Consider the following 22,838-nt stretch of genomic DNA (forward strand, 5'->3'; position numbering starts at 1 on the left):
TATCGGAGGACGCATGACTTTCAACCTTCGTCTCCCCTGAGCCCTTACGGGAGTTGTAGCGATGAGACAAGATAGTAGCTACTACAACAATTGGATACCATGAAATTGGGGAGAAAAAGGGGTAAAAAAATAATTTAAAAAAATCTCAATTATAGTGGATTTATCGGTGGTGAGTGTTTCCTAGCCTCAGTGCAGTGGGCAGCTGGGAGGAGGTGCTCTTATTCTCCATGGACTTTACAGTGTCCCAGAACTTTTTTGAGTTTGTGCTACAGGATACAAATTTCTGTCAGGAAAGCTAAGGCTAGGTTTTTCAAACTGCCTGTGTATATTGGTTTCGACCTTCCCTGAAAAGTTGCATATCACAGGGGCTGTTCGATGCTAATGCAGTCCGCCACAGGATGTTTTTGTTCTGGTCAAGGGCAGTCAGGTCTGGAGTGAACCAAGGGCTATATCTGTTCCTGGTTATAAACTTTGTTGAATGGGCATGCTTATTTAAGATGGTGATGTAGGCACTTTTAAAGAATAACCAGGCATCCTCTACTGACGGGATGAGGTCAATACCTTGACCAAGATACCCGGGCCAGGTCGATTAGAAAGGCCTGCTCACTGAAGTGTTTTAGGGAGTGTTTGACAGTGATGAGGGTTGGTCGTTTGACCGCAGACCCATTACGGATGCAGGCAATGAGGCAGTGATCGCTGAGATCTTGATTGAAAACAGCAGAGGTGTATTTGGAGAGCAAGTTGGTTAGGATGATATCTATGAGGGTGCCCGTGTTTACGGATTGGATGTTGTACCTGGTAGGTTCATTGATAATTTGTGTGAGAATGAGGGAATCAAGCTTAGATTGTAGGATGGCCGTGAACCGCAAATTGTACTATTGTGGCTAATCCTTTTTGTGGCTAGCTTCACATAGGGGGGTGCAACAGCAATTGTGCTAGGCACTGTGACATTGATCAACCAATGCTGTTTTATACCCTGATGAAAACCGCTTGTCTGTCAACGTTGGATATTAGGTTATTAAATTATTGCATCTGAGCTCCTAGAGTGTGCGGCTCTCCTTTTAGTTTTTCAAGTGTTAGATACCACCGACAGATGTTTGATTGACACATATGTTTTATTAACACCCCCTCATTATCATATTGGAGTAAGAAATACAGAAATGACTAAAAATGAATTAAAGTTTGAATTAGATAAATAATAAAATACATACAGATATGTAGAGAATGTTATTTCATTTTAGTCAGTATTTTTGTATTTCCTTGCTCATTCATTTGTCGATTTTATTGATTTATATAATTGTGACAGGTTTGGTCTACATCGTAAAGAGAAAACAAAAAAACTTTCGTCGCGGGAGAATGACGTATACCACGTGGAGTTTGTGGGCGTTACATGGGTGGGTCCAAAATACAGCACAATGGGGGCTGTGTTCGATTACTTTGAAGATGTATCCACCCTTTCTTCCTCGTGCATACACTGAACTGTATGAAAGCGGAAAACAATGTTGCCACGTATCCATATTTATCTCAGATATGTGATTGTTCCAGGGGAAGGAATGTAAAAGTATTTTAACGGAGCCTGGCTTGTAAAATAGAAAAAGTGTGCTAAACGCTTCTTCTTCTTTCTTTTTTTTAACCTTGCGTTCTGACTTGTGTGTAGTGTGGCCCATGCAAGGTAGGCTACAGTGAAGTGGGACGAAGCCAATGACTATGTCATTCCATTTGGGACGCTCCCTGTTATTTGTTTATATCTAGTTAGTTAGCGAGCTAGGTAAAGTAGCGTACTATTATGGTTATGATTGTCACATGAGCCTGTGTGGTTGTATTGAAATGTTTGACCCTGCCAAGTATAACGTTAGATGATTAACTACCCTATGTCACTTAATATTCAGCCCAATAATTTATTATAGGCAGCTGGCTAATTTTGCATGCTGACGTTAGCCTAGCCTACGGTCGGCTAATTCTGCCTGAAGGTAACTCTGGCATGGTAAATTGCTTTATTCCTAGTTCGCAAGCCGGGCTGGTGTGCTAATGACATGTTTTTTCTCTGTAGGAACACAATGTCCAGTACTGAGTCCGAGGTTAGCGTTGCAGGTTCGGTGGTGTCAGACCCTCAACACTCTCAGAAACTTCTCAAGGCCCTTCGCTCCTTTTGGCAAGAACAATGCTTCCAAGACGCAGTGTTAGTACTGGACGGGGAAAAGATTCCAGTCCAGAAAAACATTTTGGCTGCGGCTAGTCCATACATCAGGTAATCCGTTAGTTATGTCTTGCTTTACCTTTGTCGAAAGCAGAACTGTTGCAATGGATGAAATCCATTCCATGGTTATTCTAACTTTGATACGGCTGGGGATGTGACATTGTTTCCAGCTGTCAACAGGGCGTCTCCCGCAGTGTCCCACTCGATGCTGGTAGACTGTCAGATATTTTACCTGTCATGCTGATCACATTTGTATTGGTTTAGTACACATATTTTGCAGACATTGCAACAGTGCAGTAATACCTAACAATACACTCAAAACCAAACAAAAAGGAATGAAGAAATACTAGAATGCAACACATACCGTATTCTGACATATTCCATAGAACAAAACTGAACTACAACCCTCCAAAGGAAGATGGATCCATGTACACCATTGAGCTTCAGGGAATCTCTGTCACTATCATGAAGCAGATCCTGGACTACATCTTTAGTGGGGAGGTGAGTAGTGTGCAATGCTGTAAATGGGCCTAGAATAATGTGTAAATGGGACTAGAATAATGTGAACATAAATGTGATTATTTTACTGGCTTTTAAATTGCCTATAACAATATTGTCCTGTACTTCCTAACTCTTTTGAGGGTATTCATATTCCTATTTGTAGCTTACAGTTTTTGAATCTTATGTTCCCTATTTGAACAACCCTGATCTTACATTCCTCCTTCCATCCTGCTCATTATTATCTGTGTGTAGATCAGTCTGAGTGAGGACACCATTCAGGACATGGTCCAGGCTGCTGACCTGCTGCTTCTGACAGACTTGAAGTCCCTGTGCTGCCAGTTCCTAGAGAGCTGCATTGCTGCAGAGAACTGTATTGGGATCCGGCTCTTCTCTCTACATTACTGTCTGCACCATGTTCACCATGTTGCCACAGACTTCCTCCAGACACATTTCCGTGATGTGGCTGCCACGGACGAGTTCAGGGAGTTACCCCCAGACCGGCTGTGTGAGATCCTGTCCATGGAGAAGCTCAACGTGGGCAATGAGAAGCATGTCCTGGAGGCTGTGGTGCGCTGGCTCGGGCATGACCTGGAGGAACGGAGGGTGAGAACCTTATTTTACTACTAGGGGTGTGGGGGTTCTGCCCTTGTTTCTGTCTGTCAGAAAACAACCTGTAGTATTCCATGGCTACAAAAGTAGAATTACAACTACAATTATGTTCAGAGACTACTACATCATTTGAAGGACTGTTTTTCCCACATTATTTGCCTATCCATTACTATTGGCCTCTCAGCTCATCCCGAGTAACCTATTTCTGATCCTCTCCCAGGTGCACATGAAAGAGGTGATGTCATCAGTGTGGATCCAGGGCCTGGACCAAGGTTACCTGAGGGAGCAGGTATTGGGAGAGCCCTTGATGAGGGAGGTGATCAGGGAGTACTGCAACGCTCCACTGGGGGGTGCTGCACTGCAGGGTGAGGCTCTTCTAGCCGCCTTCAAACCTCGTGGCTACTCGGAGTGCATCGTCACTGTAGGAGGGGAGGAGAGAGGGTGAGTATTTGCTGACTCTTACTCTGGGAGGATGTCCAGGCATAAGATGTCTACATTCTGTTGACTGTGTATATGAATCATACAATGTGGCCATAACGCATTAATTCTCATTTTACAGAATGCTGTGGTTTTGTGTGCGTATGCTTGTTATACAAACAGTTTGCAATGGAAGTTCTTGCAAAACATTCAGAGAACTGAAATTTATGACAAGCAAGATGGGAATTTAAGGGCCGTAAGAATAGTGTGGTTGATATACTGAGAGATTTGAGGTAACACAAAGATTTTTATGGTGACACAGAGAGAGGATGATGTTAGAGGGAGCCAGTGTGTCAGATAAAACCAACAGGATATAACTCACTTGACTTCCTGTTCTATGGTTCCTGTTTAGAACAAGGAAGCCGTCAGCCATGGCACGCTGCATGTGTCCACTCTATGATCCAAACCGTCAGCTGTGGATCGAGCTGGAACCAATGAGCATTGGCCGAATAGGGCATGGGGTGCTGGCTGCAGGTTGGTATTGAATCCAGACCTAGTTTTATTTTTACAGTACCAGTCAAAAGTTTGGACACACTTACTCATTCAAACTATGAAATTACACATGCAATCATGTAGTAACCCCAAAAGTGTTAAACAAATCAAAATATATTTGAGATTCTTCATAGTAGCCACTCTTTGCCTTTGACAGCTTTGCACACTTGGCATTCTCTCAACCATCTTCACCTGAAATGCTTGAAGGAGTTCCCACATGCTCAGCACTTGTTGACTGCTTTTCCTTCACTTTTCATCCCAAACCATCTCAATTGGGTTGAGGTTGGGTGATTGTGTAGGCCAGGTCATCTGATGCAGCACTCCATCACTCTCCTTGGTCAAATGGCCCTTACACAGCCTGGATGTGTGTTGGGTCATTGTCCTGTTGAAAAACAAATGATAGTCCCACTAAGCGCTAATCAGAGGGTGTATCACTGCAGAATACTGTGGTAGCCATGCTGATTAAGTGTGCCTTGAATTCTAAATAAATCACCAACATGCTTCAGGGTGGGAACCAAACATGCAGGGATTATCTGTTCACCTACTCTGAGTCTCACAAAGACACAGTGGTTGGAATCAAAAATCTCAAATTTGGACTCATCAGACCAAAGGACAGATTTCCACCTGTTGAGTGTCCATTGCTTGTGTTTCTTGACTTAAGCAAGTCTCTTCTTATTATTGGTGTCCTTTAATAGTGGTTTCTATGCAGCAATTCGACCATGAAGGCCTGACTCATGCAGTCTCCTCTGAACAGTTGATGTTGAGATGTTTGTTACTTGAACTCTGACGCATTTATTTTCTGAGGCTGGTAACCCTGTAATGAGGTAACTCTGGATCTTCCTTTCATTTTGCGGTCCTCATGAGAGCCTGTTTCTTCATCAGTGCTTGATGTTTTTTGCAACTACACTTGGAAGAATCGTTCAAAGTTCTTGTTATGTTCCGTATGAATGACCTTCATGTCTTAAAGTAATGATGGACTGTTTCTTGTTGCTTATTTGAGCTGTTCTTGCCATAATATGGACTTGGTCTTTTACCAAATAGCCCTATCTTCTGTGTACTCCCCCTACCTTGTCACAACAACTGATTGGCTCAAATGCGTTAAGAAGGAAAGATAATCCACAAAATATATTTTGATTTGTTTAACACTTCTTTCGTTACTACATGATTCCATATGTTATTTCATAGTTTTGATGTATTCACTATTATCCTACAATGTATAAAATATTAAAAATAACAAAAAACCCTGGAATGAGTAGGTGTCCAACTGTTTGACTGGTACTGTACACACACAGTATATACAGTGTGTTCGGAAAGTATTTCGGTCCCTTTTTCCACCAAGGGACACTAATCACAATGTTGCCATCACAAAACCTCTCGCACTCACAACGCCATAAATGTGGTTGTGAGGCCGGTTGGACATACTGACAAATTTTGTAAAATTATGTTGGAGGTGGCTTATGATAGAGAAATAAACATTAAATTCTCTGGCAACAGCTCTGGTGGACATTCCTGCAGTTGGCATGCCAATTGCACACTCCCTCAAAATTTGAGACCTCTGTGGCGTTGTGACAACTGCACATTTCAAGTGGCCTTTTATTGTCCCCAGCACAAGTTGCACCTGTGTAATGATCATGCTGTTTAATCAGCTTCTTGATATGCCACACCTATCAAGGTGGGTGGATTATCTTGGCAATGGAGAAATGCTCATTAACAAGGATGTAGAATACATTTGTGCACAAAATGTGAGAAATTATCCTTTTGTGCTTCTAGGAAATTCTTGGGATCTTTTATTTCAGCTCATGAACCATGGGACTAATGCTTCACATGTTGTGTGTTATTTCACAGTGTTGATGTCTTCACTATTCTACAATGTAGAAAATTGTAAAAATAAAAAGAGTAGGTGTGTCCAGTCTTGACTGGTACTGTACCATTGCAGTCTTCATGGCAGTTTATAATTATGGATCCCACAATTCTCATGTAAGTCAAACCCAACCCAGTGTAAGGGATCAACCATGAATTAACACCATTCTTTGTCCTCTCAGAGGGCTACCTCTTTGTGATGGGTGGTATGGATGAAACTAAGATGGTCCTGAGCAGTGGGGAGAAATATGACCCAGACACAAACACCTGGACCCCAATTCCTTCCATGAAACAGGTATTCTACGTAATTGATAATGCCCTCAATCTGTGTTTGGAGGATATATTAGCACGGGTGGTGTTTTGTCGAGGGCCGGCAAACCATGCCAACATATCCTCCAAACATTGGCTTTGAGGGCATTATCACTTTTTTATACAATGGGGTTACCAACATATTCATATAATGATTGACATATTTTCATATGTTGGTTTTATTCGTGCTATGTCATCCTTCCACAAGATATAGTTCCGACACAAATATAGGGTTGCTACCTAAGCCGGATGGTTGTTTGTTTGCCATTTAACGACTAGGTCACATCTGTCTTTTTATTCTGTAATCTATGAACGCAACCCAGTTGTTTCTTCTAAATGTTCCATTGCCATACTGGCTGGCAACATTCTTATCCCTTGCTTGCTAGCTAGCCAACTATGGCTAACTTAGTCACATCAAATAGTGTAGCCAGAATAACAATAGTATCTTCATTTGCATTTATGCAAGCTGTTTTCTTGTGACATTTATTTGGACACATCCATAAGAATGATGCCAGCTGATTCATGATTTCGACTGGCTGAGAAACGCTGCCTGTCTGGCTCATTCCGACTCCCGACACGTTCATTACTATAGGATAGCTGGAGATCAAATTTGCGATATTGGAACAATGTTGCAATTGTCGGAGAGGCAGGTGGCAAGGTTTATACAAATCTCCGCTGTTGAAAACTAAATGTTAGTCTAAAAGAAATGTGAGAATGTCTAAATGCTTTTATAGTGGAGATCAAGTTTCTAAATTGCCTGGCTGGACTGATGACTGGATTGCGCAGTCAGATGGAACAGAGTAAATAGGAATTTTAACGTCCATAGATTTTGCCGGTGATAACTTGTGGAATTGACACCTTCTGGAATGCGGTTTTAACCAATTGGCATTCAGGATTGGACACACCCGTTGTATAATACTGCACACAACATAGAAACTGCAACTTTTTTCCCCCTTTGCAATCCTTCCAACCTGTCAGTAGCAACATTCAACCCACTTGTGTCATAGACATTTCAAGTGATGCCATTTTGAAGTTACTTCAATTGGTTATATAGACCAAATGTCTTTCACTGGACCAAGTAATTTAATCCATCAAACGTTCCATATGTCCTTTTTACTTGTATAGGCTACTCACTGGTAGCCATGTTTTATGTTATCTATCCTTCTAAAGCATTATCGTTCTGAGTAATGCCACCAGGGGACAGTATTGCCCACTTATTAAAGGCTTCTGCTCTTTGTTTGGTCAGGCGAGGCAGAACTTTGGTGTTGCAGAGCTGGATGGGATGATCTATGTTTTGGGAGGAGAGGATGAGGACATAGAGCTCCTGACTGTGGAGGTTTTCGACCCTCACTTTAACACCTGGACAACCCAAACCAGCATGACAATGGTCCGCAAGGTGAGACATGAGCACTTCCAGCTTGCTATAAACACATTCACAAATTGCAACCTCTCCAAATCTCTCACCACTTGCCCAACGATCTCTCCTCAGATTGGCTGCTATGCCACCATGAAAAAGAAGATCTATGCCATGGGTGGTGGGTCATATGGAAAGCTGTACGACTCAGTAGAATGCTATGATCCGAAGACCAAGCAGTGGACTGCAATCTGCCCTTTGAAAGAGAGAAGGTACAGAATCAATTCAGTCGTTAAAATAAAATAGTTCCTGTCAAAAGTTTGGACACCTAGCCAAGGTTTTTCTTCATTTTTACTATTTTCTACATTGTCTTTACTATTATTCTACATCAAACTATGAAATCATGTAGTAACATTTTGTATTTATTTTTTTAATCTAAATATAGTATTCAAAGTAGCCACCCTTTGCCTTGATGACAGCTTTGCATACTCTTGCCATTATCTGAACTAGCTTCACCTGGAATGCTTTTCCTTCACTCTGCTATCCAACACATTTCAATTGGGTTGAGGTCGGGTGATTGTGGAAGCCAGGTCATCTGATGCAGCATGCCATCACTCTCTGTTGTCATAGTCCTTACACAGCCTGGAGGGGTGTGTTGGATCATTGTCCTGTTGAAAAACAAATAATAATCCCACTAAGCGCAAACCAGATGGGATGGCGTATAGCTGCAGAATGCTGTGGTAGCCATGCTGGTTAAGTGTGCCTTGAATTCTAAATAAATCACTGACCGTGTCACCAGCAAAGCATCCCCACACCATTACACCACCTCCCCCATGCTTCATGGTGAGAACCACACATGCGGCGATCATCTGTTCACCTACTCTGAGTCTCACAAAGACACAACGGTTGGAACCAAAAATCTCAACGTTGGACTCATCAGACCAAAGGACAGAATTCCACCGGTCTCATGTCCATTGCTCATATTTCTTGGCCCAATAAAGTCTCTTCTTATTGGTGTCCTTTAGTAGTGGTTTCTTTGCAGCAATTTGACCATGAAGGCCTGATTAACGCAGTCTCCTCTGAACAGTTGATGTTGAGATGTCTGTTACATGAACTCTGAAGCATTTATTTGTGCTGCAATTTCTGAGGCTGGTAACTCCAATGAACTTAACCTCTGCAGCAGAGGTAACCGAATCTTCCGTTCCTGTGGCGGTCCTCATGAGTGGCAGTTTCATCATAGCGATTGATGGGTTTTTTGCGACTGCACTTGAAGAAACGCTCAAAGTTCTTGTAATGTTCTGTGTTGACTGACCTTCATGTCTTAAAGTAATGATGGGCTGTCATTTCTCGTTGCTTATTTGAGCTGTTCTTGCCATAATATGGACTATTTTACCAAATAGCCCTATCTTCTGTATACCACAGCTGCCTTGTCACAACACAACTGATTGGCTCAAACGCATTAAGAAGGAAAGCAATGCCACAAATGAACAAGGAACACCTGTTAATTAATGCATTCCAGGTGACTACCTCATGAAGCTGGTTTAGAGAATGCTAGGAGTGTGCAAAGCTGTCTTCAAGGCATAGGGTGGCTCCTTTTGAAGAATCTAAAATATACTTTGATTTAAAATTTCTTTGGTTACTACATGTGTTATTTCATAGTTTTGATGTCTTCACTATTATTCTACAATGTATAAATTGGACTAAAGAAAAACCCTGGAATGAGTCGGTGTGTGTGTGTGTACACTCTCACTAACGTTTAAACGTTTGGGATCACTTAGAAATGCCTCAAGTCCTCAACTTGCAGCTTCATTAAATAGTACCCGCAAAACATCAGTCTCAACGTCAACAGTGAAGAGGCAACTCCGGGATGCTGGCCTTCTAGGCAGAGCTGCAAAGAAAAGCCATATCTCAGACTGGCCAATAAAAAGAAAAGAGGAACTCTGCCTAGAAGGCCAGCATCCGGGAGTCGCCTCTTCATTGTTGACGTTGAGACTGGTGTTTTGCGGGTACTATTTAATGAAGCTGCCAGTTGCAGACATGTGAGGTGTCTGTTTGTCAAACTAGACACTAATGTACTTGTCCTCTTGCTCAGTTGTGCACCAGGGCCTCCCACTCCACTTTCTATTCTGGTTAGAGACACTCTTTGCTGTTCTGTGAAGGGAGGAGTACACAGCATTGTATGAGCTCTTCAGTTTCTTGGCAATTTCTCACGTGGAATAGCCTTCATTTCTCAGAACAAGAATAGACTGATGATTTTCAGAAGAAAGGTCTTTGTTTCTGTCCATTTTGAGCCTGTAATCGAACCCAGAAATGCTGATTCTCCAGATTCTCAACAAGTCTAAAGAAGGCCAGTTTATTGCATCCTTAATCAGCACAACAGTTTTCAGCTGTGCTAACATAATTGCAAAAGGGTTTTCTAAAGATCAATTAGCCTTTTAAAATTATTTGGATTAGCTAACACAACGTGTCATTAGAACACTGGAGTGATAGTTGCTGATAATGAGCCTCTGTACGCCTATGTAGATATTCCATTAATCAGTCGTTTCCAGCTACAATAGTAATTTACAACATTAACAATGTCTACACTGTATTTCTGATCAATTTGATATTATTTTTATGGACAAAAGAAGTCTAATTAAAACAAATAAAAACACATTTCTAAGTGACCCCAAACTTTTGAATGTGTGTGTGCATACCGAAAGTACTTGACATTATGGATTTATGGTACAGCCTTATTCTAAAATGGATTAAATTATATTTTAATGGCGGGAACTGGACCACAGTCATACACTTTTATCCAGAGCATCCCAAACATGCTCAATGGGTGACATGTCTGCGTCTGCAGGCCATGGAAGAATTGGGACATTTTCAGCTTCCAGGAATTGTGTACAGATCCTTGCGACAAGGGGCTGTGCATTATCATGCTGAAACATGAGATGATGGCAGCGGATGAATGGGATGACAATGGGCCTCAGAATATCATCACAGTTTCTCTGTGCAATTGTGTTCGTTATCCGTAGCTTATGCATGCCCATACCATAACCCCACCGCCACCATGAGACAAACCTCTCGCAGTCACGACGCCATACACGTGGCCTGCGGTTGTGAGACCGGTTGGACGTACTGCCAAATTCTGTGAAATGATGGCGACGACTTATGGTAGAAAAATAAACATTAAATTCTCTGGCAACAGCTCTGATGGACATTCCTGCAGTCGGCATACCATTTGTAGCATTGTGTGGTGTGACAAAACTGCACATTTTAGAGTGGTCTTTTATTGTCCCCAGCACAAGTTGCACCTGTGTAATAATCATGCTGTTTATTCAGCTTCTTGATATACCACACCTGTCAAGTGGATGGATTATCTTGGCAAAGGAGAAATGCTCAAAAACAGGGAGGTAAACAAATTTGTGCACAATTTGAGAGAAATAAGCCTTTTGTGCGTATGGAAAAATGTTGCATCGTTTTTTTTTCAGCTCATGAAACATGGGACTAATACTTTACGTGTGTGTCAGGTTTGACTTTAGAATAGAATACACCGTTATTGTCCACATTTAGATGTAACATTTATGAAGAAATCCCCTGTGAAGGATTTGTTTACTGTTGGTGTTGCTATTGATATGTTCTCATTGAGTGACCCCTGATGTTATGGTGTGAATGTCTCTGCCTTCAGGTTTGGCTCAGTGGCATGTGGTGTGGGTCAGGAACTCTATGTGTTTGGAGGCGTGAGGAGCCGTGACTCAGACAATCCAGAATCCAGCACCATGACCACCTGCAAGTCTGAGTTTTTCCATGATGAGATGAAAAGGTCAATAATAGGGCTTGTTACTTTGATCAAGAACTTCCTTATTTAAATGTATGCTTCAGCCAGAATGTGTTGGATTGGGTATATCCTTGTTACCTAAAGATGCATGTATAGTTGAAGTTGGAAGTTTTTACATACACTTAGGTTGGATTCATTAACTCATTTTTCAACCACTCCACAAATTTCTTGTTAACAAATTATAGTTTTGGCAAGTCGGTTAGGACATCTACTTTGTGCAAGACACAATTTTTCCAACAATTGTTTACAGACAGATTATTTCACTTATAATTCACTGTATCACAATTCCAGTGGGTCAGAAGTTTGCATACACTAAGTTGACTGTGCCTTTAAACCGCTTGGAAAATGCCAGAAAATTCTGTCTCCTAGAGATGAACGTACTTTGGTGGGAAATGTGCAAATCAAACCCAGGACAACCGCAAAGGACCTTGTGAAGATGCTGGAGGAAACAGGTACAAAGGTATCTATATCCACAGTAAAACAAGTCTCATTGTCATAACCTGAAAGGGCGCTCGGCAATGAAGAAGCCACTGCTATAGAACCGCCATAAAAAAGCCAGACTACGTTTTGCAACTGCACATGGAGACAAAGATCGTACTTTTTGGCGAAATATCCTCTAGTCTGATAAAACAAAAATTGAACTGTTTGGCCATAATGACCATTGTTATGTTTGGAGGAAAAAGGAGTGTTGCAAGCCGAAGAACACCATCCCAACCGTGAAGCACAGGGGTGGCAGCATCATGTTGTGGGGGTGCTTTGCTGCAGGAGGGACTGGTGCAGTTCACAAAATATATGGCATCATGAGGCAGGAAAATTATGTGGATATATTGAATCAGCGTCTCAAGACATCAGTCAGGAAGTTAAAGCTTGGTCGCAAATGGGTCTTCCAAATGGACATTGACCCCAAGTATACTTCCAAAGTTGTGGCAAAATAGCCAAAGGACAACAAAGTCAAGGTATTTGAGTGGCCATCACAAAGCCCTGACCTCAATCTGATAGACAATTTGTGGGCAGAACTGAAAAAGCGTGTGCGAGCAAGGAGGCCTACAAACCTGACTCAGTTACACCAGCTGTGTCAGGAGGAATGGGCCAAAATTCACCCAACTTATTGTGGGAAGCTTGTGGAAGGCTACCCAAAACGTTTGACCGAAGTTAAACAATTGAAAGGCAATGCTACCAAATACTAATTGAGTGTATGTAAACTTCTGACCCACTGGGAATACAAGCTGAAATAAATAATTATCTCTACTATTATTCTGACATTTCACATTCTTAAAATAAAGTGGTGATCCTAACTGTCCTAACTATGATTAAATGTCAGGAATTGTGAACCCGAGTTTAAATGTATTTGGCTAAGGTGTATGTAAACTTCCGACTTCAACTGTATGTATGTTGTCTCTGTTTACTGTATTTGTAGTTGATCAAAAATCTTTCAAGTGTTTATTTTCCCAACCACGCTCTGTCCAGATGGATGTACCTTGATGACCAGACTCTCTGTGTTCAGACCAGTTCCTCTTTTGTGTATGGCGCTGTCCCCATTGGTGCCAGCATCTATGTCGTGGGAGACTTAGACACTGGTGAGTTAAAGGCAGACTCCTGAAGTAAATTATCACTACTTGGCAAGTATTGGCAAATACATCTTACTGTATGCGTGCACTGTGTAATGTATACATCGATCTCTAAAGGTCTGTGTGTCTCTGCGCAGGTACAACCTATGACTATGTGAGAGAATTCCGTCGCAGCTCGGGGACGTGGCACCGCACCAAGCCCATGCTGACATCTGATCTGTGCAAGACTGGCTGTGCAGCCCTGCGCATCGCTAACTGCAAACTGTTCCGTCTGCAGCTGAAGCAGGGCCTGTTTAGACTCAGGGTCCCGTCCTCCTAGATAGAGCACCTAAATGAGCTCCATCTCCACACTCACAGCAATGGAACATGAGAATGGAGGTTGAAGGGACGTCCCAAAGGGGACATTTGGAGTATTTATCTGCATATTTTGGTGGCTTTCTTAGGTTCCATCAGGGTATTATTCTGTGTGGGTACTTGCTTGAAGAGGGATGGCTTTTTAAACATGACGTTATTTCATATGCAATTTAACAATGGGTATGATTTGTAAATAGGTTTTACTGACCATTTACCCATTGCTTTTTGTTTACTACGTTCTTGCTGCTGTTTGGTGGGTTTTAAAGAATTTAACACACATTTTAAGGGGAGAAAAGCAAGAATGCCATAGTACTGTCATTCATTGTAGCATAGGTAGTAATTTTTAAAGAAAATCTATACCCATGTCTAACACTGCATTTTTTTGTTGTTAAAGATCAGTCGCTGAATGACGAGACATCCCATTTTCGTTGTTACCTTATAGTAGCTAAGGGATTCGTGGCCTTTGAATAGACTTGGGCGATATGGACAAATCCATAATTATATTGTGACTGAATTGTCACAATGATACGATAAATGTAAAACATTAATGTGCATCAGTTACTTTTTACATTATCCTTAGGTACAACACTCAAAGTAGTAGTTATCACTTGTCCTGTTAGCATTCGCCCATATTAGCAGCCTTATTTCGTTTCAAACTTCACATTTATTTAGTATAGACTACTTATTGATATCAGTAAGATGTCCTCGGTGGTGGGTTTGGTTGGTGGCAATCATTTTTCTGGTTTATCATGACAACTTGAGCTACACGAGGAGACTTCTAAAAGAACAGATGTGGTTTTACTTGTTCCCTTAGCTAAGGGACTTGTAGCCTATAAAATAAGCAAAATGTCGTCTTTACCCACAAACTTAACTTAGATTGTTTTTAAATGGACAGCTTTGAATGAGTAATGCCAGAAGCTGGAGCATACTTTGTATTGAAATGGTAACAGGTTTTATATAACGTTACTGTATCTTAAGTGAAATCTCTTTGGGACGTGCGTGTTTAGTGAATTTAAAGCTGAGTTAAGCCCCTTCCTTCCATTGGTTTCCCCTTAACCAAGCACTCTAGGCACAGTGTGGGCCAGAAATGGATTTAGAGTTACTGGTGTCACTCTTAAGTTGCTGGATGTATTTTGCTGATGACTTTTGAACTGGCTTTCCAGTCAGTGTGAATAATTTTCTTGGCATCTGTTAACCCCATTTGTTCTGTGTGAGTTACAGCTGTTGCTGTCCATCCCATTTGAAGGGAAACGTGTCTCTCACATGCTACAGAACTCACAGAAACATATTTTTAAAATGCATTCACACGCCTTTATGAAGCCAACAGAGCTCAGGACACTTCTGAAAAGCACCAAGAACAAATGTAAGAACAGGTATCACAATTTACACTTAACACTGTATACTTACAGTATGTTAGTGTATTGCTGAGAGACTCAACATTCCATAGTCTTTAGTGTAAACTGTGAGAGTGACACTATCTGCATTCTAGTGGTCCAAACAGTGCTTTCACAAAACATTCACCCATTGTGTAACTATCAGAACACTGTGATATGCGCTTTATGCATTGTTCTTTGAGGAATTCTGCAATCGTACCATCAAGTGGTTGTTAACCAAAGTTGGGATGTGAGAGGACCATGAATTCAAATATGTTTGTATTTTTGTATTCAATTCTGTGGGGTAGCAAGGAAGGTGTCATGGAAAGAGCTTAATCATGAGTGTCTTCAGTTTAACAAGATGATTAAACAACACTGGCCAGCTCAGTAGTTATTCCTCTGTGACTTCAGCCCTGGTTTAAATCTAGTAGCATTCAGGGTGTTGGAGTTTTGTTTTTATGTTTCAGAGGATTCAGGAGAAACTGAAGAGGTATTCCTCAAATAATCCATTATATTTGGGTTATTGTTTATTTTAATCTCTCGGAAACAGTTTACCAAGAAAATCTGTTACAGATTCAGTGACACTGTTGACTTGTAACTGTGTGTGTCTTAGATGAGGGGCAAGCATCGGATTAACACAACAGGTTTACTGAAGATAATCAGGATGGAGTTAACCAAGCTGCTCTCATGACTTTCTCAATTTAACTGTAGTCTTGTGACTCAACACCGAGTGGCTAATGTTAAACTGAGCCCTGAGAGACTACTGCTTCTGCTGCAGTTTGGACACAGGATTTCGGCTGGGATTCAGCTGGGAGCACTGCCCACTGAACTTCCATTAGAAAAGACTTGTGGCATGTGAAGGGAAGCCTATCAGAAAGCCACCAGCGCACGACACTGCATTGATAAAACCTGTTTGAGATTTACATTGAGCATAATATTTTTTTTTAAATAATAATGCAGATTGTAAAGTAATTCATTCCACAGACATTAAGAAACCTCATATGTTATTTCATAAGGAGCTTGTTTGTAGGCCTTCATCGTTGCATTTCAGTGTGGTGGATCATTTTAAAAGACACTACATATGGGGTTAAAGTTCCTCATATCTGACATTTCAAAACTGCATCATGACAGTCACTGTTTTTCTTTCACTTTCAGCTTTACTTAACATTCAGGCATGAGCGGCTGAGGCACATCTGCAATGTCGTGGTCAAGTTAAGTAATGGGAGTGGTTGGAATGGAAAAACTTTCTGAGAAATGTGTTCAGCTCCCAGTTGGAGCATCAAACTCAGTGGTCAGGCGATCTTAGAGCTTGTTTTCGACAGTGTGACCCATGAGATGAGTGCCCAAGATACAGTACGTCTCAAGCTCTTTCTACTGAGTCCCCACAAATAGAACAGTTTGAACATGTTGTATAAAGACTGACTTTTAATGAAGAGAACAAGGTACAATTGCTCATTTACATTTTACATTTACATTTAAGTCATTTAGCAGACGCTCTTATCCAGAGCGACTTACAAATTGGCTCATGACAGTAGTGTATGGTTACTCTATCTCTGCAATACTTATTCAACTCAATATGCCCCTAGTCTTGTCAACATAGTGTCATATTCAGTGGGTTTGTAACAACTGTTTCTTAGGTGAAATCTGGACACATGGATACTGGTAGTCTGACCCACTGCTGAAACCGTTTTAATGGTGTGTGTTGTGCACTCCCCAACCAGACAATTTGGATGCTTATCAATCATTTCTGCAAAGTACCAACGTTGAGGTCACAGTTAAAGGGAAACTGTAGTTCATGCTTATTGTAGCCTAGTGTGCATCACAATGCAAAATATTTTGCAATAAAATGGAAAATAAGCCTTTTTCTGTTTGCAATTTAAACTGTACCGACAACTAATTAAATAGGTCGACTTCCTCACATTAAATATTCGCATATGTTGCCCTCAGTATCATATCAGGTCTTCTCATGATTCTTAAGGCCCATGATCCCAGCAACATTTATTGAATAGACTGATAGATTTGTGTCAAACCCCGTCTTCAACAAAAATGGAGACGGCACTGCTTGACGAGAGATAATTAGCATTTGTCGTACGTCCTCCATTTTTGTATTGAGTTAACTGCCCTCCTATCGCACAGACAGCAGACAGTGGAGCTAAAAGACTTACAGCGCATCCGCTTGCCTCCCCATTGACGTCACTTTGGTATCACATGAACGAGAAAGGACCAATCCAAGTGGCTCTATCAAAGTTCTTTTGCGAAGATAGAGGAAGACCGAAAAGGGAACCTTGCCAATGAACATTTAAAGACAAAAAAACGTCGCCTTTTGGATTTGGGTCTTTTGTATCAGAGCTACGTGATTAGTATGAGTTAAATCTATGGATTATGTTAGCTGAACTGGGGCTGGCAATGGCCCAAACATATTGAATAGATCGTTGGGGGAGCAAAACGCGACGTTGTAGTGGGCATTGTACGGATAAAGGATTATTTGCCTACCCAATAACTGCTCCGTCGTGAAATATCCCCACCAAAGATTCGTTCATGGCTTTTCTGTCAGTGTCTCCGCCGTGTCTGTTTTCCGCCCGCAACACCATTTTAACTATTGAGGTCGCATCGCTGTAGATTTGCTCCCAAGCCCTACAATCTACACACCGCCGGCTTTCCTTTTTATATATATATGTTTTTTTAACTACTAAAAGTAATACATAGTTACCTCCTAGGATAATTTTTGCGACCAAATAAATATGGATTTTAACAGCAGCGGTGGGGGAAACGAGCTACATAATAACCAATTCTATCAATCTGAGGAGAGCAAGCCTTTGCTTGGAGAGATGTCTGCGCCGTTGGAGGGGAATAATAATAAATTATGCGCCGGGCCGTGCAAGAGAACTCTGCAACATTGCAGCAGCGGGATGCGATATAAACTACTACAGGAGGGGGACATCCAGGTGTGTGTGGTCAAACACCCTCGGACCTTCCTCAGCAAAATTCTAACCTCAAAATTCTTACGGAGATGGGAACCGCACCACCTCACCTTGACAGACAGCAGCCTGGCGTCTGCGACGGTGAGTTGCTACTGTAGTTAACTGTTTCCAAAGGCCCTAATGTATTTTCTTGAGGGGGTGGGTGACATTGTTTTCACTTCATCGATTAAGCACGACGACTGACTTGTATGTCACTAACAGCAGAAAATGTAGCCAATATTTGTTGAATATGTAGCGTTTCCTTTGTTATACCTTCCATGTTCCATTTACTCAGCTGATAATGTGATCACAACATTGTTGCTTTATTTCCCTCCTCAGTGACAGTTTATTCGCTACACCTATACGCATCCTCGGACAACTCCTATTTGCTGTGCTTTTATTCTAGCTGGCTACATTTTTCACATACAATTTGAAAATCTCTAGGACTTTGTTTAATCAAACATGGCTGTCCTACTGTTGTGCTACATAGGCAAGCACTGGCTTGTAATTTGATAAGAGCGCAAATTGTGGTGTGTATGTATGTATGTATGTATGTATGTATGTATACACACATATTGTTTTGTGAGCAGCGAGATGGCTGGTACGCTCGTAAGTTTATTTGATGACGTTTTCTACAGGTTATGGAAGCTGAATTGGGTCTATTGTTATTGATCTCCCAACAGCTGCCGCCTATGGATTTGTCACCTAGAATAGTGTAGCATGTCAGCGGTCAATTTAGTTTACTTTAGTACATTCAATAAGTTAATTGAAATCCAATTAATGTATAAAATACTCAAACAATATGCACTTATCAATTAAGGCATTACATTTCAATGCACTTCCTGAATTCACTGAATTGACACCAACTGTGATTTAGGGGGTGTAGGCCTAGCTCTCAAACTCTAGATGGCATTCTGCCTTCACCCTACAGTTCTATGCCATTAGCTTCTCCCACGACTGCCTCGAACTACAACAACCCTTAACATTTAGAAACCTCAATAATCATTGCTTGAGATAAGGGCCATATCCTTCAAAAGCTTTATCTTTCATAAGTGAGAGGGAATCCTTCAAATAAAAAAAAATATGTTAACTGTGGCAGTTTTACCCATAACCTAGCTGTATGGATCTGTGCGTCTCCACCCGATGAAACTACATTTCCGCTACACTTCCCTAGTATGCTGGCACACTAGTATTCGGAGTGTGCTAGATAGCTAATTAGCACGAGTGGTCGCCTCATTTTCCGTCAACAAGCGTAGCTCATAGATTAAAGTTATTTCTAAGAATATGGGTTATAAATATACACTGAACAAAAACATTAACGTTAAGTGTTGATTAGAGGTCGACTGATTAATTGGCATGGCTGCTTACCAATTGTTATGAAAACTTGATAATCAGCCTTTTTGGATGCCGATTACATTGCAATCCACGAGTAGACTGCGTGGCAGGCTGACCTGTAACGCGAGTGCAGCATCAAAAGGACCGTGTGGCTGCAGGAAGCCAAGGTAATTTGCTAGCTAGCATTAAACTTACCATATAAAAAACTATTTTCACATAATCACTAGTTAACTACACATGGTTGATGATATTACTAGGTTAACTAGCTTGTTCTGCGTTGCTAGTAATCAATGCGGTGCCTGATAATTCATCACTGAATCACAGCCTACTTCAACTTTGCCAAACTGGTGATGATTTAACAAAAGTGCATTTGAGAAAAAAACACAATCGTTGCAATAATATACCTAACCATGAACATCAATGCCTTAATTAATATCAAAACACAATTATATATAAAGATTCATGTTAGCAGGCAATATTAACTAGGGAAATTGTGTCACTTCTCTTGCGTTCAGTGCATGCAGAGTCGGGGTATATGCAGCAGTTTGGGCCGCCTGGCTCGTTGCAAACTGTTGAAAGGCCATTTATTCCTAACAAAGACTAATTAATTTGCCAGAATTGTACATAATTATGACATAACATTTTAGGTAGTAAAACAGTAATATTTAGACCTAGGTTTGACACCCGTGCGATAATACGGAACGGCTCTGTAACGTTTTGTTTTCAAAATGATAGTTTCCGGATCTGACCATATTAATGACCAAAGGCTCCTTTGCCAAGATAATCCATCCACCTGAAAGGTGTGGTATATTTGATTTTTAACCTTTATTTAACTAGGCGTGTCAGTTAAGAACAAATTCTTATTTACAATGATGGCCGACGCTGGCCAACTGTGTGCCGCCCTATGGGACTCCCAATCACGGCCGGTTGTGATACAGCCTGAATTCGAACCTCAAGTGCTGAGATGCAGTGCCTTAGACCGCTGCGCCACTCGAGAGCCCTCTCAAGAAGCTGATTAAACAGCATGATCATTACACAGGTGAACCTTGTGCTGGGGACAATAAAATGGCTCTCTAAAATCAGCAGTTTTGTCACACAACACCATGACACAGATGTCTCAAGTTTTAAGGGAGTGTGCAATGGTGGCATGCTGACTGCAGAAATGTCCACCAGAGCGGTTGCCAGAGTTAATGTTGTCTCATTTTAGAGAATTTGGCATTACGTCCAACCGGCCTCAGAACCACAAACTACGTGTATGGCGTAATGTGGGCGAGCAATTTGCTGATGTCAATATTGTGAACAGAGTGCCCTGTGGTGGTGGGATTATGGTATGGGCATGCATAACCTACAGACAATGAACACAATTCCATTTTATCGATGGCAATTTGAATGCACAGAAATACTGTGATGGCATCCTGAGGCCCCTTTCTTTTAAGGTATCTGTGACCAACAGATGCATATGTATTCCCAGTTATGTGAAATCAATAGATTCGGGCCGGAGAGTAGGGCTACCGTCTTATCCGCTTTTGACCAACCATGCCATTTAGTTTTTTCGCATTGTTCGTAACATGTTTTGTACATAATATTGCTGCTATCATCTCTTATGACCGAAAAGAGCTTCTGGACATCAGAACGGGGATTACTCACCTCAAATTGGATGAAGAGTTCTTCAATGAGTCGGACGCGTGGGATATACTACGGACACCTGACCAGGCCCAGATCCCCGTGAATCGCTGGAAAAGGAAATGTCGATTTCACGGAAAGAGATCTGGCTGCCTTGTGAGGATCAGGCGACGTGTGGCTAATCTGCCCTTGCCTTCTGTTCTGCTAGCTAACGTTCAATCACTGGAAAATAAATGGGACGAAATGAAAGTATGTATATCATACCAACGGGCCATTAAAAACTGTAATATCTTATGTTTAACGAGTCGTGGAAGAACGACAACATTAAGAACATACGGCTGGCGGGTTATACACTCCATCGGCAGGACAGAACAGCAGCCTCTGGTAAGACGACGCGGGGGCCAGAACGTGTATTCCAAGCATGCACTGACCAACTGGCAACTGTCTTCAATGACATTTTCAACCTCTCCCATTTTCAACCTCTCCGAGTCTGTAATACCAACATGTTTCAAGCAGACCACCATAGTCCCTGTCTCTGAACACTAAGGTAACCTGCCTAAATGACTACCGACTCATAGCACTCACATCTGTAGCCATGAAATGTTTTGTGAGGCTGCTCATGGCTCACATCAACACCATCATCCGAGAAACCCTAGACCCACTCCAATTTGCATACCGCACCAACAGATCCACAGATGATTCCACCTCTTGCATGCACTCCACTATGCACTTTTCCACATGGACAAAAGGAACACCTATGTGAGAATGCTATTCATTGACTACAGCTCAGCTTTCAACACCATAGTTCCCTCAAAGCTCATCACTAAGCTAAGGACACTGGGACTAAACGCCTCCCTCTGCAACTGGATCCTGGACTTCCTGTCGGGCCACCCCCCAGGTGGTAAGGGTAGGTGGTAACACACCGCCACACTGATCCTTTAACACGGGGGCCCCTCAGGGGTGCGTGTTCAGTCCGCTCCTGTTCACTCATGACTGCATGGCCAGGCACAACTCCAAAACAATCATGATGTTTGCTGATGACACAACAATGGTAGGCCTGATCACTGACAACGATGAGACAGCCTATCAGGAGGTCAGAGACCTGACCGTGGGGCGCAAGGACAACAACCTCTCCCTCAACGTAACCAAGCCAAAGGAGATGATTGTGGACTACAGGAAAAGGAGGACCGAGCATGCCCCCATTCTCATCGACGGGGCTGTAGTGGAGCAGGTTAAGCGCTTCATGTTCCTTGGCGTCCACATCCCCAACAAACTAAGATGGTCAAAGCACACCAAGACAGTTGTGAAGAGGGCATTACAAAATCTTTTCCCCCTCAGTAGACTGAAAATATTTGGCATGAGTCCAAGGTTTTACAGCTGCACCATTGAGAGCATCCTGACAGGTTGCATCACTGCCATCCAGGACCTCTATACCAGGCATCGTCAGAGGAAGACCCTAAATAGTGCCAAAGACTCCAGCCACCTAGTCATCAACTTTTCTCTCTGCTACTGCATGGAAAGCGGCACCGGAGTGCCAAATCTAGGTCCAAGAGGCTTCTAAACAGCTTTTACCCCCAAGCCATAAGACTCCTGAATAGCTGATCAAATGGCTAGCCAGACTATTTGCATTTTCTTCTATATATACAGTACCAGTCAAAAGTTTGGATACCTACTCATTCAAGGGTTTTTCTTTGTTTTTACAATTTTCTACATTATAGAATAACAGTGACAATATCAAAACTATGAAATAACATATGGAATCATGTAGTAACCAAAAACGTGTTAAACAAATCAAAATATATGTAATATTGGAGGTTCTCAAGTTCTTTTGTGGAATCTCTTTCCTTAATGCGATTGAGCCAATCAGTGGAGTTGTGACAAGGTAGGGGCGATGTACAGAAGGGAGCCCTATTTGGTAAAGGAGCAAGTCCATATTATGGCAAGAACGGCTCAAATAAGCGAAGCCAAATAACAGTCCATTATTTTAAGACATGAAGTCAATC

The 22,838-nt window shown here is 41.7% G+C and overlaps 2 protein-coding genes across 5 annotated transcripts in view; both read left to right on the plus strand.

The window, feature by feature from the left end:
* Positions 1-1,439: 1,439 nt before the first annotated feature.
* LOC135509438 (gigaxonin-like) lies at positions 1,440-15,304 on the plus strand. Of its 4 annotated transcripts, XM_064930091.1 has the most exons (13): positions 1,750-1,768; positions 1,908-1,970; positions 2,051-2,248; positions 2,584-2,698; positions 2,951-3,301; positions 3,528-3,748; positions 4,137-4,258; positions 6,319-6,431; positions 7,692-7,841; positions 7,935-8,071; positions 11,473-11,607; positions 13,090-13,199; positions 13,328-15,304. In XM_064930091.1, exons 3-13 carry the CDS (start codon positions 2,058-2,060, stop codon positions 13,507-13,509), a joined length of 1,827 nt encoding a protein of 608 aa, XP_064786163.1. In that variant the 5' UTR covers positions 1,750-1,768; positions 1,908-1,970; positions 2,051-2,057; the 3' UTR covers positions 13,510-15,304. The 4 variants fall into 4 exon arrangements, with proteins under 4 accessions (XP_064786164.1, XP_064786165.1, XP_064786162.1 ...); XM_064930092.1 differs by lacking the exons at positions 1,750-1,768; positions 1,908-1,970 and adding an exon at positions 1,440-1,672; XM_064930093.1 differs by lacking the exon at positions 1,908-1,970 and having other exon boundaries at positions 1,692-1,768.
* A 1,809-nt stretch (positions 15,305-17,113) lies between these two features.
* LOC135509437 (C-Maf-inducing protein-like) overlaps positions 17,114-22,838 on the plus strand; it is a 38,449-nt gene continuing 32,724 nt past the window's right edge. Inside the window, exon 1 of the mRNA XM_064930089.1 lies at positions 17,114-17,979. Within this exon, the coding sequence (XP_064786161.1) occupies positions 17,659-17,979 (321 nt within the window). The 5' untranslated portion in view covers positions 17,114-17,658. The remainder of the gene's footprint in view (positions 17,980-22,838) is intronic.

The sequence above is a fragment of the Oncorhynchus masou genome, chromosome 22, assembly GCF_036934945.1.
Source record: "Oncorhynchus masou masou isolate Uvic2021 chromosome 22, UVic_Omas_1.1, whole genome shotgun sequence".
In the NCBI taxonomy this organism is placed as follows: Eukaryota; Metazoa; Chordata; class Actinopteri; order Salmoniformes; family Salmonidae; genus Oncorhynchus; species Oncorhynchus masou.

Excerpts from the sequence above, each read along its gene's own strand:
- LOC135509438 (XM_064930092.1), top strand. The coding sequence starts at position 2,058 with ATGTCCAGTACTGAGTCCGAGGTTAGCGTTGCAGGTTCGGTGGTGTCA. Across the intron at positions 4,259-6,318 it reads GCATGGGGTGCTGGCTGCAG|AGGGCTACCTCTTTGTGATG; the intron begins GTTGGTATTGAA and ends TTGTCCTCTCAG. Across the intron at positions 13,200-13,327 it reads CGTGGGAGACTTAGACACTG|GTACAACCTATGACTATGTG; the intron begins GTGAGTTAAAGG and ends GTCTCTGCGCAG.